This window comes from Lampris incognitus, chromosome 4 (assembly GCF_029633865.1).
Source record: "Lampris incognitus isolate fLamInc1 chromosome 4, fLamInc1.hap2, whole genome shotgun sequence".
Lineage (NCBI taxonomy): Eukaryota > Metazoa > Chordata > Actinopteri > Lampriformes > Lampridae > Lampris > Lampris incognitus.
The window spans coordinates 57,925,325-57,943,494 of record NC_079214.1 but is presented as its reverse complement, the minus strand read 5'-3'; the positions used below and the strand labels follow the sequence as shown (position 1 = coordinate 57,943,494).

At 47.6% G+C, this 18,170-nt stretch overlaps 1 protein-coding gene across 2 annotated transcripts in view; it reads right to left on the bottom strand.

Moving 5' to 3' along the window:
• Window positions 1-1,785: 1,785 nt before the first annotated feature.
• The window catches only part of depdc7a (DEP domain containing 7, paralog a), a 17,741-nt gene continuing 1,356 nt past the window's right edge, over window positions 1,786-18,170 (bottom strand). Inside the window, exons 2-9 of one of the 2 annotated variants that reach the window (XM_056278926.1) lie at window positions 14,745-15,204; window positions 12,073-12,203; window positions 10,066-10,258; window positions 8,532-8,752; window positions 5,278-5,420; window positions 4,995-5,120; window positions 3,053-3,134; window positions 1,786-2,894 (exon numbers count right to left, since the gene is read on the bottom strand). In XM_056278926.1, coding sequence (XP_056134901.1) covers window positions 2,680-2,894; window positions 3,053-3,134; window positions 4,995-5,120; window positions 5,278-5,420; window positions 8,532-8,752; window positions 10,066-10,258; window positions 12,073-12,203; window positions 14,745-15,204 — 1,571 coding nt within the window. In that variant the 3' untranslated portion in view covers window positions 1,786-2,679. The remainder of the gene's footprint in view (window positions 2,895-3,052; window positions 3,135-4,994; window positions 5,121-5,277; window positions 5,421-8,531; window positions 8,753-10,065; window positions 10,259-12,072; window positions 12,204-14,744; window positions 15,205-18,170) is intronic. The other variant, XM_056278927.1, reaches the window with a different exon arrangement.

The window sequence follows — 18,170 nt, the reverse complement described above, 5'->3', positions numbered from 1 at the left end:
TCACGGAGGCCATAGTAATCTTTTTGCCGTCAAGTTTCGTGGGAAGCGTTGTGGTTAGCTAATTTACACTTCATGAATGTCTTCACATATGTCTGTACACGTTTGTACACCAATGAATCTTCTCATTCCTCAGTCTTTTGTCAGACAAATTCAGAAAGGATGAAGCCTAAATAACCATTAGGTCCACATGACCAGGGCGGTGTCGCCCGGGTTTGAAAGGAAGGGGCACGCTAGCCAACAAACAGTCGTCTGAGGCGAGCGTTCATTTTTCTGCAGTCTTTGTGAAAGCCCACCAGCTGTGTCTATTCACACTGGATCACTTCAATCATTATTTGTATTTGCCCTACCAGACAGTCTGCTCTCTGTATGTGGCAGCCTATTTAAACTCTTCTCGGCGCTATTAACATGTAACCATGCAACATAGAGCCATATTGTATAACTACATGCACATAAAAAGAGCGGATTGATACTGACGGAGTTAATGTCCTGGTGGATTTAGAGGTTTAGATTATGACTCTTTGTGACAACTTCATACCCATAGGGCGGCACGGTGATCCAGTGGTTAGCACTGTTGCCTCACAGCAAGAAGGTCCATGGTTTGAACCCCCGGCCACCCCATGTCCTTTCTGTGTGGAGTTTGCATGTTCTCCCGTGTCTGTGGTGGGTTTCCTCCGGGTGCTCCGGTTTCTTCCCACCATCAAAAAGACATGCATGTTAGGATTAATACTCCTGCCTGTGCCCCTGAGCAAGGCAATAGAAAGAAGAACCGTAGTTGGTCCCCGGGCGGTGCATTGGCCCACTGCTCCTATGCAATAGGATGGGTTACATGCAGAGAACACATTTCACTGTAACCTGTACAATGACAAAATAAAGCGGCTTTCTTCCTCTTCCTCTTCTTCTTTATTGGTTAAGTTCACTGAAATCTTACTCAGCCTCTCACTCTGTGTATTTATGCCTGGAATTTGTAAGGGTCAAAGATGGAGAGAAGGCAAAGGCAAAGCCAAGGAAAGGTATTAAAGAATAATGTATTTTGCCACCTTGTATTTCAATTACAGATGTATTTCATTATCCTGTTTGAATTGCAAACATGTGAATGGAGACGAGGAGAACGGAGAAACCAACTTCTACTTTTTTTTCAGGTCCACGATCTGCTATTTTTTGTGCATCAACTCCTACCAATTGTTAAAACAGAGATTTAATTGAGTAAATATGGTGTGTAAAATTGCTCAGGGCTTTGATAAACAGATCTTAAAAACTCCACAGTATGGGACGTCATAAAATTTCATAAGTAAAACTCAATGGAAAAAAAGATTGTAATCCTTTAACTGATGGCCACATCCATGTTTAGGTCTGGTTTGGAGAACTCAAGTTCAGATGGACAGAATGTTCTTCCGCATGTTTTCATTGGGAAGAACGACGTCAGCAGGCCGAGCAAAGTAGGAAATTCCTATTGAACGGATGAATCCATCCTGTGTTTTATGAATGAGCTGGCTGACGCTCCAGCTGTCAAATACCGATGCGGTTCCTCTCCTCATTGGAGTATATGCATCGTGAAAAAAGACAATATCCATTATGAGTCAGAGATAGACGAGTCCTGATAAACTCAAGTCAGGACCTGCAATACAATGAGTAAGACACAGATGGTCCCGGGCTGCAGAAAGACATTTGTCCACCACCTGGCAATGAGGACGCAAGGCCCGTAGTTGCTGAATAGAGATATATGACTATTACACAGAAAGGTTAAGACAACACAAAAAAATGACAGTCAAGTCAGAAAAGCCTTGAACCGTGGTTTAGTTTGGACAAACACAAGCATCGTGAGGGACTTTTCTCATGAGTTTCTGTTTACAACAGCACAAAATTAGACTTTAAAATTTTCAGATTCAAATTTCCGTTTGAGGATTCCCCAGACATCGTTGCACTATGAATCACATGGTATATAAGAAACCACATGGAAACTTTTTTTTTTTTAACGTCCAGATGCTATCCTTGTTGTGCAACCAAAATGAATACGGTCATTGTAATAGGATATGCGGGCCTTCTGACCTTCTCCGCACTGGCTGCAGGCGCCGCGTATTGTCCAGATGCATCTGCACAATGGCACCGTCTGAACCGGCGAGAAAACTTTGTTCGTTTTGCTTTTCGAAACCGAAGTCTCGTACGTCATTAACCACCATGGATGCTCCATAATTATGGAAGAGCGTTTATGTAACTTCTGGAAAATGACAATTCTATCCTGCAATTGCATTTTCATTTCCAAATCTTATGGAACGATGTTAAAATTTTCCATGCAATATTCCAATTACAACTCATTATTTTCATATACTAATGTGCACGTTCTGTAATATTGAAATGTAATTTTTATTTTCCAAAGGTTACATATACACCTCCACACATAATGGGGCCTAAAATTGATATAACAAATAATATTTTTAAAAAAAGAAGCAAACATCTTCTTATTAAATATTGCATCTCGTGGAAAAAAAATCTCTACCTCAGCAAATTCACATTTACATTTAACATCTCCACTTTGCATTTTGCAGGTAAATAAAAAGCACCTGTACAACACAATTTTACATCATTTACATCACATTAGACTTTGTTCTAATGTCCTCTTTTTTTTACACTGTAAGACATACAACACAGACTAAATTATCCACCAAATAAATACTTATGTTGCTATACATCGACACCTGACAGTCTATTTCCAAAGTACTTAACGAAAATCTCCGGGTGGCCTTTGTAAAACTGTCCCAGCAGCCGTCTCTTTTCCTTGACGGAGAGTTTTGGGTTCTCTTGGATCGTCTGGAGAAGAGACGAGAGCTCCTCCTTGGTGGTCTTTCGTACAGTTTCCATGTAGGCCTTTCCGCTGACCCTTCTGCAGTATGCTGAACCTGAGCGTGGCGTAGATAGAAAGTCAAATAGTTTAAAATGTGTTGTTGAGTCGGACAAACCAGCACCACAGCCGCTCACTGTCAGTATCACATATAGAAAAAATAATGTAAGGAAGGAGTTTGACCCCCCCCCCCCCCCAAAAAAAAACCCCACTCACCTGTTGTTGTGGCATCTGGCTCCTTCCCCTTCACAATGCTCACTAATCTGTCACTGACCAGTTTGTGCAACGACACGGGAATCTGGAGGGAGAGGAGCGACATATCAACATGTGGTTTCCATCCACCTCCACTTCAGCAAGCAGCGGCATCGTGCGAAACGTGAGTCAAGCCCCGCGGCCAGACAGGCTTTCATCCAGTTCACTTCACAGAGGGAACGCTCTGTTTACCCGTCGCTGCCGTGTTTACAGATGTTGGAGTTATCAGAGATAGCGTTGCCTAGCTAGGCCTACTGAGACGCCGGCTCGCTCAACCTTCGCCTCACCGTGAGAGCGGAGGGGCGTGACGTGAACAACCAACTTTATGAACTCCCAAGTCAAGTTATTTCCAATGTCCGGCTTGCAACCTCACTTAGAAACGGCAAGGATCAAATGGTATTTCATTTACCAAGGTGTCCCATGCACGGAGACCAGATAGGTACCGACGGAGGACAAATGAAAGGAAAACCCAACATTAAGCATCTTAGGAAGGTGCCGGTCCACCGCGAGCCTCCAGAACAGCTCCAATGCTCCTTGTCATGGAGTCCACAGGTCTCTGAACCCTACTGGAGGGATGAATGCCATTCTTTTTTGAGGGGTTGGGGGGTTCACCCCAATTATGCTTGGCCAGTTACCCCACTCTTCTGAGCTGTCCCAGTCGCTGCAGACTACCACATGCCTTCTCCCGATACATGTGGAGTCGCCAGCCGCTTCTTCTCACCTGACAGTGAGGAGTTTCACCGGGGGGACGTAGCGCGTGGGAGGATCACGCTATTCCCCCCAGTTCCCCCTCCCCCCTGAACAGGCACCCCGACCGACCAGAGGAGGTGCTTGTGCAGCGACCAGGACACATACCCATACCCGGCTTCCCACCCACAGACACAGCCATTTGTGTTTGTAGGGACGCCCGACCAAGCCGGAGGTAACATGGGGACTCGAACCGGCGATCCCCGTGTTGGTAGGCAACAGAATAGACCGCTACGCTACCCAGACGCCTGATGAATACAAGTCTCTGAACTCTACTGGGGGGATGGACAGCATTCTTCCAGAAGATATTCCCTCATTTGGTGTTTTGGTGATGGTGGTGGAGAGCGCTGTCTAACACGTCGGTCCAACATCTCCAATAGGTGTTCGACTGGGTTGAGATCTGGTGACTGTGAAGGCCATGGCATGAGATTTACATTATTTTCATCCTCATCAACCATTCAGTGACCCCTCGTGCCCTGTGGATGGGGGCACTGTCATCCTGGAAAAGACCACCCCCATCAGGATAGCCGGGTAGCATAGCGGTCTATTCCGTTGCCTACCAATACGGGGATCGCCAGTTCGAATCCCCGCGTTACCTCCGGCTTGGTCGGCCGTCCCTACAGACACAATTGACCGTGTCTGCGGGTGGGAAGCCGGATGCGGTTATGTGTCCCGGCCACTGCACTAGCGCCTCCCCTGGTCAGTCAGGGCGCCTGTTTGGGGGGGGGGGGACTGGGGGAAATAGCGTGATCCTCCCACGTGCTACATCCTCCTGGTGAAACTCCTCACTGCCAGGTGAAAATAAGCGGCTGGGGACTCCACATGTATGGGAGGAGGCATGCGGTAGTCTGCGGCCCTCCCCGGATCGGCAGAGGGGGTGGAGCAGTGACCGGGACGGCTCGGAAGAGTGGGGTAACTGGCCGGATACAATTGGGGAGAAAAAGGGGGAAAAAAAACAACTTTGTATTGATTCGCAGTGACTCTTACCTCTAAGTGGACAAGTGGATCCCAATCAGGCCAGGAAAATGCCCCCCCCCCCCACAGCATAACCGAGCCCCCGGACCCCCTCACTGTAGGGGTCAAGCATTCAGGTTTTCCCTTTAATTTGCCACCTGTCTGTACCTAAACTGCAGCAGAGGGTTAGATGATGAGCGCCCACCTTAAACACGTCACAGTGGTTGTCCAACATGAAGAGGACCGTCAAGTCCACTTTCCCCTTCGCCAGTCGTCTGCTGTACACAATTGCACTGGAGAAAGACCTCTTCACCGCCATCCTGTTCTCAATCTGAAAGAGGCAATCTGGGGTTGGCAAAGGATGAGATGCGCACACACACACAACACACACATATACACACACACACATATACACACACACACAACACACACAGACACAACACACACATACACACACACACACAAACACACACACAACAGTGTCTCACCTCCTTCTGCAGTTTGACCTCCTGTGGTTTGGCAGCGATGGACATAAACCTCAAGAGCCTGCGCAGCTCCTCCCTGCTGCGGGAGTCCTGCAGCTTGAGGCAGAGCTGCAAAGCCTCCAGAGCCTGCTCTTGTTTTCCATTTACTGACAGTGAACAGACAAAACACGACGGGATGAATACACCGGAGCTTTGGGACGGCATCGTATGGACACAACAGAAAGGAGAGGGTGTGACGTTTGATATCATGACGGTGGTTACACACACGCCCTGTCACCTTTTATGTACCTTTTGTGACAATCAACACAAAAGTATGATACAGATCTGGCACGCCATTTAGTTTCCCAGATAAGGATGATGCCAGAGCCAACAGCTAGACCACAAAGGGAATTAAGATAAGTGGAGGAGAATTAGGAGTGGCTCTGAGAGAGAGAGGGAAAATCTCAAAAGGAAAATAGACAAATTCCAAGATTTAAGCGCCGATGCACAAATCTGTATCCTTCTCAGAGAAAATCTCTAAACATTTGATCTCTGTGTAAAGTATATAATCCATCAATCCATCCATTATCCAAGCTGCTTATCCCAGCCGGGGTCGCGGGATGCTGGGGTCTATCCCAGCAGTCATTGGGTGGCAGGTGGGGAGACACCCTGGACAGGCCGCCAGTCCATCACAGGGCCAACACACACACACACACACACACACACACACACACACACACACACACACACACACACACACACACACACACACACACACACACACACACAGACACACACATTCACATCTAGGGAAAATTTAGTACAGCCGATTCAGCTGACCTGCATGTCTTTGGACTGTGGGAGGAAACCGGAGCCCCCGGAGGAAACCCATGCAGACACGGGGAGAACATGCAAACTCCACACAGAGGACGACCCGGGACGACCCCCAAGGTTGGACTACAACAGCCGTCTTGCTGTGAGGCGACCGTGCTAACCACTGCGCCACCGTGCTGCTAAAGCATATAATGTCATGCCATAATCTAAGAAACACATGAACCCAACTTGGGGATCGGCAGTTCGAATCCCCGTGTTACCTCCGGCTTGGTCGGGCATCTCAGACACAATTGGCCGTGTCTGCGGGTGGGAAGCCGGATGTGGGTATGTGTCCTGGTCGCTGCACTAGCGCCTCCTGGGGTCGGTCGGGGCGCCTGTTCGGGGGGAGGGCTCTGGGGGGGAATAACATGATCCTCCCACGTGCTACGTCCCTCTGGTGAAACTCCTCACTGTCAGGTGAAAAGAAGCGGCTGGTGACTCTACATGTATCGGAGGAGGCATGTGGTAGTCTGCAGCCCTCCCCGGATCGGCAGAGGAGGTGGAGCAGCGACCAAGGCGGCTCAGAAGAGTGGGGTAATTGGCCGGATACAATTGGGGAGAAAAAAGGGGGGATTCCCCCCCCCCAAAAAAAGAGGAACGCATGAACCCTGTAACCTCTGCTGCCCAATAAGACCACGTATTGTACTTGTTTTTTTTTTTTTTTTCAAATCACCAGTAACTATACGGAACAATTTCGTGTGATGAGTCTGTTGATTTATTATGCAATTTATTTTTATTTCATCTCCTTTTAATTCTATTTCCTTCATGTTCAAATCTGTGCTTTGGGAATATGTGCACATGTACATGATGCTAATAAAGGTCAGTGGGGGGAACTGAACTGAACTGAACTGAGAGAGAGAGAGAGAGACAGAAAGGGTTTTGTGTGTGTCTCAGACTCCTAATCTAAAACACACGCGTGTGCGCACACACACACACACACACACACACACACACACACACACACACACACTGCATTATGACCTGTTGCGTTCAGCCCCTGTGAGGATCTCTTATTAAAGACTGGGGATGGTCTCTGAAAGGGGCACTTTAACTGGTCTAATTGATGAACTGCTGCTGTTGTTATCAACGTTACGCTGGATGTGGTTGACCCACTCATCCCTCCACAGCTCCTTCTACAGAGTCCACACACTCTGCCACAGCAGGATTTGTGCAAAACGGAAACCATGATGTAAAACAGCAAATCAAAGAAACGGTCATTCCCATAGAAGAGCACTGACTGAACATCCTCTTCAGAGTCATGAGGTCGACAGAGAATAACTTATTGTACGTCATCAAAGAAGGTTGGATCAGTTCATCTGGATACAATGTTTATGGACGGATACATTTCATCACTCATCAAAGTGACCTCTTCAGACTGTAGATGTCCCTTAGTTGAGTGATGAAACATATCCGTCAATAAACGCTGTATCCAGATGAACTGATCCAACCTTCTTTGATATTCTTACCTGGATTGTTGAGCATGCGTAAAGACATCAGTACTGGTTTGTTTCAGCAGATGACATCTTTTCCATAAAGTTTGAAAAATGTGTTAAGAGCCGGTGGTTTATGTAATCTTCAAATGAGTTTGGTCACTGTTTATAAACAAATGTATCTCCAGTGTGTATTGCGATTATTATTATCATTATACGTATTATATTATTATCACGGTCGTAGTAGTAGTAGTAATAGTAGTATATCAGGACATTTTTAAGGAATTATTGAAATCAATTGCATCAATTTGATACGTAGATATTTGGAAAATGAATATTTTCCAATTTCCAATTTCCAAGCCTAGGGCTTCAAATCGATCCCGTTGTTGAACATGATTAGACTGTCTTTCGTTGAGACAGTTGCCCCTAGCTGTAGAGCTAAAGCTAGCTGAAGTGAGCTAACTAATTTTGCTAAGCTAACCTGGTAGTCTGGCGGACTAGGTCGCCTGCAATTTTGGCAAACTAATGAATGGTAATGTATGGTAAGGTATGGTGTGGAGTTTGCATGTTCTCCCCGTGTCTGGGTGGGTTTCCTCCGGGTGCTCCGGTTTCCTCCCACAGTTCAAAGACATGTAGGTCAGGTGAATCAACCGTATTAAACTGTCCCTAGGTGTGAATGTGTGTGTGTGTGTCGGCCCTATGATGGACTGGCGGCCTGTCCAGGGTGTCTTCCCACCTGCTGCCCAGTGACTGCTGGGATAGGCTCCAGCATCCCGTGATCCTGATCAGGATAAGCAGCTTGGATAATGGATGGATGGATGGAATTTTTCCCCAAACACCCTTTCCACCCTTTCCTTTGTTACACAGCCCAATAGTGAACTTAAGGCCGTCATTGTTTGCACCACTAAAAGCATCTCCTCCCCATGAAATCGTTTTCACACCAGGCAAAACGACTACAACAACCCTGTGTCTTACCCAGGAGTTCGGCGATGCCGGAGTGGATGTCAAAAATGTGGTTGCTGAGCAGCGGCGGGTGACGTAGCTGGCTGTAATGCTGAGACAGCACGGCGTACAGCTGTGTCTTACATCGGGCCTGCTCATTGGCACAACCGGCCAAACCCCGGCTGACCTTCACCACCAGGTCATCGGGCAGAAACTCCAGACAGTCCACAGCCGCGGACATCCACTCGTCGGCCCTGTGGGAGAGCGAGGTACCACAAAATTAAAGACGGCGTCTGTACGCAACTGAGTTAACACAAAGACACACACATACACAGGTGCCTGCTCTGCAGGTGCTGAGACACACAACCAATATTTTTGCCCTCATCCTCTCTACAGCCACCTCCAACAGATAACATACAATCAATAGGCTTAGCCAAGTCCAAAAGGCATTGTTGAGGAGGCGAATAACTTTTAAGAATGTGAATGACACTGATTATGGTACCAACCACTGAATAAACATAACGCATGATTTGCCATTTTAACCTTGTGACTTCAACAAATATATGACTTTCACCATTCACACACCCTAATTTTGACTTAATTTTTTTTTCATTTACTTTATTAATCTGGTGGGGAAATCATTCTCTACATTTAACCCATCCTAGCTGTGTAGCTAGGAGAAGTGGGCAGCCGCCGTGCAGCACCCGGGGACCAACTCCAGTTATTTCTTCCCGTTGCCTTGCTCAGGGGCACAGACAGGAGTACTAACCCTAACATGCATGTCTTTTTGATGGTGGGGGAAACTGGAGCACCCGGAGAAAACCCACCGCAGACATGGGGAGAACATGCAAACTCTACACCGGGGACAACCTGGGATGACCCCCAAGGTTGGACAACCCCGGGGTTCGAACCCAGGACCGTCTTGCTGTGAGGCGACAGCGCTAACCACTGGGCCACCGTGCCGCCCAAAATATGATCAAAATCACACTGCCGGCTTTCAGTTGTGTGACTTGTGTGCATTAAATATCAGTAACGTTCAAGTCCGATTCATTTGTATGGCCCTAAAGTCACAATCTAAACTCGGTGGGCTTTACTATCGCAATTACATTCTGTGCAATGTGTGACCCCCACTCTTCTTAGACCCTCGATTCAGATGAGGAAAAACTCCATAGAAAAAAAAAACCTTTTCGGGAAAAAACAAATGGGAGAAACCTCAGTTTCGTTGAAAACTATATAAAATATTTCATAGGTATTAAAACAAAATCATCATGGAGGGGTGTGCATGCACAAAAGTACCCATTTTATTTCCATGACAGCTGTTCAGTTTTTTTGCTGGGGAGAATATGGGAAAAATACAAGCTATACATGCTTTTATGTCAGCCCTTATAGATGAGCACCCACGATCATTTTTATAGGTTGCAACCTGTGGATAGAATTGACAGATGGAAAAAAAAACATTTTCCAGAAAGAGGAGGGTTATGGAAAAGGTGACACGAAGAGTGAAAAACAGACAGGAAGCGTTGCAGAAAGGCAGCAGAAGGCTCTGGTTTTGTGTTGACAGACATACTGTGCTTCACTGAAGGCCTTGAGAACCTCTCTGTCCAGATAACTTGATGTGTAGAGCAGGTCAGGGTCACTGTCCATGTCATGCAGAACGGGCCGGGGGCCCTCCTTGCCCTCCAACAAGTTTTCCAATAGGGGGAGCTCTATCAGCTGCAGCAGCCTGAACACCGCCTGCTGGTGCCACACTTCATCCACCACTGAGGAAGAGAGAGAGGAAGGGTATTTACTGTAGAGCTGAAAAGTGACCACCCACTTTTTCAGCAGTCTGGGTTCCCGAAGTGAATTTCCCATTCATGTTTGCAATACACATTTGAGAAAACCCAAGGGAAAAGACAATGGTACAACACTGTACTTTTTTAAAAATTTTTTAAAAGGGGAATGAATTTACTCATCCCATAAAGCATTGCAAATGATGACGTCAAGTCCCTTTCCCCTCACTATCAACCGGTTTCAAACAGCATTTGCTATCACATACATTTTATCTTCAAGGCTTGTTGTGTCCTCTCCTCCATCCCTCGGAAAGCACATCTTGTCAAACTGAGATATGGTGACACACGCCGCTAGCCAACGTCGATGACGTGACGTCACTACGCTCTGACTTCCGCCCACTCAATTTCAGCGCGGTGGCGCCCGGGTAGCGTAGCGGTCTATTCCGTTGCCTAGCAACACAGGAGTCGGCGGTTCGAATCCCCGTGTTACCTCCGGCTTGGTCGGCCGTCTCTACAGACACAATTGGCCGTGTCTGCGGGTGGGAAGCCGGATGTGAAGAGTAGGGTAATTGGCCAAGTACAATTGGGGAGGGTGTGGTGACCCACATCTATATATAGAGAGACATTCACCTAAGAGGACGGTGTACCTTTAAGGGGAGAGGCGAGGGGTCAGATAATGCACTTCCGCTTCCGTTTCACAGTCAGCTCAGTGTCGTTGTCAGATGTATGACATGCTAAGTTGGAGCTAGTAAACTACCTCGACTACGTCTACTCTCACGTCTCCTGTCTCGTTGTTTTCTAACTCCACGAGGGGGGGGGGAGTGTGTGGAGGGGGGGAATTTCAGAGCGGTTTAGTCTACAGCTCGTGCTAACACCAACGTCTCTGATTGGTGGAGCTCGGAACTCCCCATTTGTACGCCATTTCACCCGGAAAACGCCACCTTAACTGTTTCCGACCTCATCATTCTCAACCGTCACCCCCACGGCTCCACCCCAACCCTGGCCCCACCCCTAAACGTAACCCCCAGCCCCTAACCCTAACCCCAGTCTGTACCTAATGTTAACCCGTGGGTGAAATGGCGTACAAATAGTGTGTCACGGTCGTTGTCAGTCTGACTGTGGGTAGTAGCATGGTACTTCACCGGGAATTCAGGAGTAAAACGCAAAATCTTAAAAACGAAGTTCAAATCAGGCTGGCTTATGGCTTCAACAGGAGCGTATGCCCCCATCTCACAGCCTCATAGCTCACGGTAAGCCTGCCTTGTACCATTAACCAGGCGCGGATCTACGGGGTGGCAACAGGGGTGGCAGCTGCCACCTCTGGGACACAGTCTTGCCACCCCTGTTGCCACCCCATTTATAAATCAGATAATATGTTTTTAAAGTATATTTTATGTACATGCATGGCGAAGGTCAATGAGACCCGCACCCAGCTCATCTCAAACAGAAGTCGCCGATTTAGAATCCCCCTCCCCCTCACAGGCGCGGATCTACGGGGTGGCAGCTGCCACCTCTGGGACACAGTCTTGCCACCCCTTTGCCACCCCAGGAAAAAAAATCTCTAGATCCGCCACTGCCATTAACCCATTATAGCCAATAATCAAATTCCCTATGGTGAGGATGAATGGGGTTTTTACTTTGAACCGGACTGTTCACCTCTATTGAGGGGACACACACACACACACACACACACACACACACACACACACACACACACACACACACACACACACACACAATCACTGCCAGTCAACAGGCGCTGAGCGTGTAAAGCAGCCAATCACCAGTTGAAATGAACTTACACTCTTGCGAAAGTCCAAGGTTAATCATCTGAGGCGTGATGGTGGAGCTCAGATTGAGGCTTCCCAAAACGTCCTCCAATGATTTGTCTGTTTTTACAGGGGACAGGGTGGAGAAGCTCACTCCTTGTTTCCTGAAAAACCACATGATGACAGCAATTAGCAGAAATGTGATTGAGGACACGGGGGGGGGGGTCAGGCTTATTACTGGGGAAAACGACATAATTGGATACTATTTCGACACTCATATGACACACTTTTCACAGCAAGTGGAGGGGAGGGGTTTTAAGGCTGACCAAACAACAGCTGAATTTCACAGTTTAATCATCTCTTTTTGTAAAACCATCAAATGTGTTACACTGAAGTTGTATATTTTCCGTGGTTCCATTCATATTGAAAATAACGGGATGCTCACTTGAGCTGTTTAAAGCATGATTACGTTTTTTTACAACCTGGGTCTTATTTTTGTAATTTTTGCCATTGTGCATATTGGTTATGATATCCTTTTACTCAACGGCTTCATTTTGGAAATTTTGGACATGGGACCACTGACGTACACAGCTTTAAATGGGCATCTTCTGGGCAGGGAGTCAATGTTTCCCTCGGCTTTGAAGCCAACAGGCATTTCAACAGCGTTAAAAGTGAATTTCATGTTAAAAGCCCCTGAATCTACATGAGTGTAGATGTGCTTTACCTAACATTGCTACATTGCTATATGACCATAGTTAATGTCCACTTTCTCCTCATTAAAAGTTTACATCATTTTGTGAACACTGCCTGAAGTGGTGTTGGTGGTTTGAAATGTATAGTGCAGCACTTCCTAATCAGTATTAGATCGCTAGTGATTTGTGATAAGGGCAGCACAGCGGTGCAGTGGTTAGTGCTGTCGCCTCACAGCAAGTAGTTCCTGGGTTCGAGCCCCGAGGTAGTTCAACCTTGGGGGTCGTCCTAGGTCGTCCTGTGTGGAGTTTGCATGTTCTCCCCGTGTCTGCGTGGGTTTCCTCCAGGTGCTTCGGTTTCCTCCCACAGTCCAAAGACATGTAGGTCAGGTGCATCGGCCGTACTAAATTGTTCCTAGTTGTGAATGTGTTTGTGTTGGCCCTGTGATGGCCTGGCGGCCTGTCCAGGGTCTCTCCCCGCCTGCCGCCCAATGACTGCTGGGATAGGCTCCAGCATCCTCACGACCCTGACAGCAGGATAAGTGGTTCGAATAATGGATGGATGGATGGATGGATGGACGATTTGTGTTAGTGTTAGCATTAGCAACGTTAGCATCTAGCATCAAACTAACTTAACCTGTAACTCAAACAAGTTTAATGGAAAATGAATAAAACCTAATCTGAGTCTTTATTTAACAAAGTTGTACAACACAAAAACACAAGCAACCGGTCATCTGATTGCTCGAGGGACTAGCGTTACAGCCGTCAGGGACTCTTAACTTGAAAGACAGTATGATTCAGAGCTCCGCCATTAAGGCTGAAACAAAATCTGTTGCTTCTAGTCCCGTTTAGCCTACTAATGTTACGCCATCTTGGATTTAGCCTAAAAATCAGCGTCAATAGAAACCAATTAGGTGGCTGCTTCTAGGTTTTTAGTGTGATTTCTGTGCTTACAGGGGTACATGATTTCCCCACTGTCTATGACCTGTCAATTTCATCGATGGTTACTATGGTAAGTATAGACTGGTCATTCCTGCAAGTTGAACTAGGAATGCCATGGACCATTGCTAGTTGATGGTTTGGGTATTCACTTCAAATTTGCACTTTCATTTTCACTTCCAAGCCCGTGGTATATCAGCTAATAGGGTTATACTGGACTTGTTGAAGCATGTCTGATGCTCGTGTTCAGTTGCCCTGTAAGACGTCTTTGTAAAGGCCGTGTCTAGAGGTGTGCCCATGTCCAAGAGCTCCATAATGGAGCTGGTGAGTAAAATTGGTATCATAACCAGTATGCACGATGGCAAGAACTACACGAATAAGACCCAGGTTGTAAAAACAAAAACAAAAACTAGAATTATCCTCTCGGCTCATGGGTTTCATTTTAACGCCATTCTTTGTGTCTTTCATCTGCGAGGTGCAGATTAGAGCCAAGTGCCGTCACTCTCAGCACCACCTTGCAAGGATGAGAACAGAGGGCTGTGAAAGGCATCTGACGGCATAGTTATGCCGCCCGTCAGTTTTCACTACTCACTCTGTAGCCTGGTCAGAATTTAGTTTTTTTGGTCAGAACTGGAGCAAGGGGTGTAGCTGAAAATCTCAATAGTCAAGGTTTTGAGTGTTTTGAGCCTTGCACTTCAGAGTCTACCACTACTTTTCTGTCTTTCTCTTTATCTCAGCTCCTGCCCTCTCCTCTAAAACATAATCCACATAAAAAAAAAAAATCAAAAGGCTTCACAAGGTCAGCAAGCGGTCAAGTTAGAAGTTTTGAGATGACGATGATGAAGGGGTAGATTTCAGCAGTAAACAGCTGGTAATGGGCGACATAACCAAATGGCAGAGTCTCAGAAGTGTTTCAGTGCAGGGTTCACTACTCTTCAGAAAGGCATTACTTTAGACATTTAGACTCGGTGTAAAGCCCTGTGGGATTTGGGATTAACTTCTTAATCATCTGTTTGGAAGGAGGGAGAACAAAACCTGCCCAACCCAAGACACTGTTATGACTCGGGGGGCCCGTACCGTTCACATGATGGACTGTAGCTGCTCTTATAACTCGGTCTGCTAGGTGAGTCATAGCCGCTCTCGATGGTGCCGGTCGAGTAGGAGTTGATGTTCGTCAGGATCGGGGAGCTGGACGCGGCGCTCACGAACCTGTACAAACTGCAGCTGCTGTCCTCGAAAGCGGCCCGCCTCTTCTCCTTCCCAAACACTTTTGTGCCCACAGGCTCGAACACCCGCGAGTCCATCAGGGCCTGACATAGCCGGACGGCCTTGTAGCGGGGCACGTCCTCATCACCGCAGAAGCGGTTCTGTATAACGTGAGCCAGCACCACGTCCACGGCCTCGGAGCCCAGGAAGCAGTCGTGGTACGACTTCAGCTTGTGGCGCCGTCGCTTGACCTCCACGCGAGACTGGAGGTTGTTGATGATGCTGCTCCAGATGAAAGTGGCTCTGAATGGCTTCCCAGCCATGCCCTGTTCTGATGGCAGGAGGGGAACCGATGGAGAAGGGGACAGGTAACGAGAAGGATGGGAAACCAAGGAAAAGGTGTAGGAGAGAGATGGACAGTGATGGTAAGAATGTCAGAAACCGATCAATAGAGTGTGGCAATAATAAACTCATGTTTATATTCGCTGTCTTGGGAAAACCTGGAAAGTTTTCAGGGTATTTTTCTGCCCAATTGAATTTTGGCCAATTACCCGACTCTTCCGAGCCGTTCTGGTCTCTGCTCCACCCCCCCCCCCGGCGGCCAATCCGGGGAGGGCTGCAGACTACCACATGCCTCCTCTGATACATGTGGAGTCACCAGCCGCTTCTTTTCACCTGACAGAGAGGAGTTTCGCCAGGGGGACGTAGCGCGGGGGAGGATCACGCTATTTCCCCCAGTTCCCCCTCTCCCCCAAACATGCGCCCCGACCGACCAGAGGAGGCGCTAGTGCAGTGACCAGGACGTGGTATACCCACATCCGGCTTCCCACCCGCAGACACAGCCAATTGTGTCTGTATGCCCGACTAGGCCGGAGGTAACACAGGGATTCGAACCAGCGGTCCCTGTGTCGGTAGGCAACGGAATAGACCACTACGCTACCCGGACGCCCTTTCGGGGTATTTTAAACTTCGGGCATTTTGCAGTTGAAAGTGATGACGTCAGTTTTACATAAAGATGCATGTCAGCTGCAACGCGGCATCTAAACTCAAGCCTGTAGCTGCAAAATCAAGTGACCCGTGATGCAGGAAGGACCCTTCGAGTGAAACTGCCCAACTGTACCGATACCCCATAATTCAACGTTGTAATTAGCTGAAGCTTTGTCAAGTCTTGTGCTCATCCAAACTAAAGTCCCTCTAAGACAGTTTCATATGTTCAGACGTTTCAAATTCTCCGCAGTTATGGATATCACAGATTAGATCAGGTCCGCCGTAGAGATATGCTGTCTTTAACACACATGCAGTGTCATACACCAGCTCTTCTTAACTGTGGGACACGGTGGAGCCACCTTATTTAACTTCATTGGAAGTCCTGTGGTTGCACCAATCCATCCCCAATGGCCATTATATTTGGGGGTGGGGGGTAATACCTTCTCCAGAACAGTTTTCTGCTTGGACATTAATATTTCAGATATTGGTTTGGTAATTACAATAGCCTGCCCTTATAGTCAGCACTCCCCCGGGTCTGACTAGACAACAACCTAGGGGCCTAAAACATCTTTTAATTTATTTTCCAATCTTGAAGAAACAGCGATGCGGATGTTAAAGTTATTATTGGAGACAATAATAATACATCTTGCCAAGTGCCTCCATTAATCTCGAGCTGGCTGTGCGTCACCCCCATGATTAAATAAAAAAAACAAAAAACAGGGGTTCAACTCTTTTTAAAGAATACAAGGACACAAAGCAAAATTTCTGTCCGGTCGACAGCTCTCTAATATAGCGGTATCCAGACGCACAACCACACATGCACAAAGGAAAGGAGACAGTGTCCACACTCTTCCGCCCCCATCCAGCCCTCACACAATGAGCGATTGTGATACCCCTCTCGCGAGAGACCTCCAGATTTTCACTCTTTTGCCGTTTTACTTTCAACTGGGTGGGCTGCAACAGTATTTTCTACACACACGCACGCACGCACACACACAGACACACACACACATCAATACAAATGATAAATGACAATGGACAAAAATTGCACATGCAGATACAATTACACGCAGACATCGCTCACCCACCCACAGTCCACTTTCTTAACACATTTCATCTGGGTTTGCCAGACTTTCATTGTGAAGACCGACGATCGACTTGGCTGCAACAAAAAAGAGACGGCGCTTATGTCACCCACTGCACACAAGACCAAGGACAGACACCAGGGGATGGGTCCTGGAGCTGGTCCTGTCAAGGTGAAGGGGAGCCCAAACACCTCTCCCCCCCCCCACATCTGCCATCACTGACATTAGACTGTGTGTGTGTGTGTGTGTGTGTGTGTGTGTGTGTTTGGGGGGGGGGGTTGGTGGGTTCATCATGCACCCCTCAGAGAGAAAAAGTAAGTCGGCTGAGAAAATGCTGTGAGGTCACGGGAGCGGCTGACAGACTTGCACCTTACGACGGCGACAACAGCAGACCAATCTATTGGTAACTTGTCTTCTTAAAGGCAAAGCCTCGACACCTCGAGCGTGTGGACAGAGAGGTCGCAGTACTTGTTCCTCCGCATGTTCGCGAGACAGCACAGGCCAATCAGCAGAGGGGGGGAGCTGTGGTACGGAGCTATCTTGATGGCCGCGGCCTACGTCAGGCTGTGTTTCCCTCTACGGTGGAAGAGATTGTCCTGTACCACAGCCGGCGATTTGCATGCTATCTGCCATGTACAATGGATCATTTTGTGGTCACCACACATGCTCGTATACACAGAGTGCATTATGATAAAAGCGTGTGTGTGTGTGTGTGTGTGTGTGTGTGTGTGAGACTAAAGCAGGGACCGTTTGATATGCTGATAATGTGACTCCTACTGAGACTAACGTGAACATACAGAAAGGTTGGTTCTCCCCCTGAGCAGAGACACGCGACTAGAAAACTACCAGAGTAACAGTCCTTGATTTACGAGACAACGGTTTGGCCATCTGGAAAACCTGTCTGGGGGAAGGGGGAGGGGGGGGGGTCCTGGATTAAGAGGCCCTAATCTGGCCAATTAACCAGAGAACGATTGGTCGACATCAAGAGAGAAAAGGTGCGTGTGAAGACGGTCCCGGTCGAACCTGCCTGCTGTGGCGTCCTGCTGCTTCAGATATGAGCAAAAGCTGCTGCGAATCTTCATCATCTCTTCACATCTTTTCTGCCCCCACCCCCCAACCTCCACCCCCCCGGGGACATTCAACTGGGAATTTATAAAGTCTGCAGTGGAGGAGAGCAGAGCGCCGCAGTGTGTGTTTACACACATTACCAGTAAATCATCCCTCA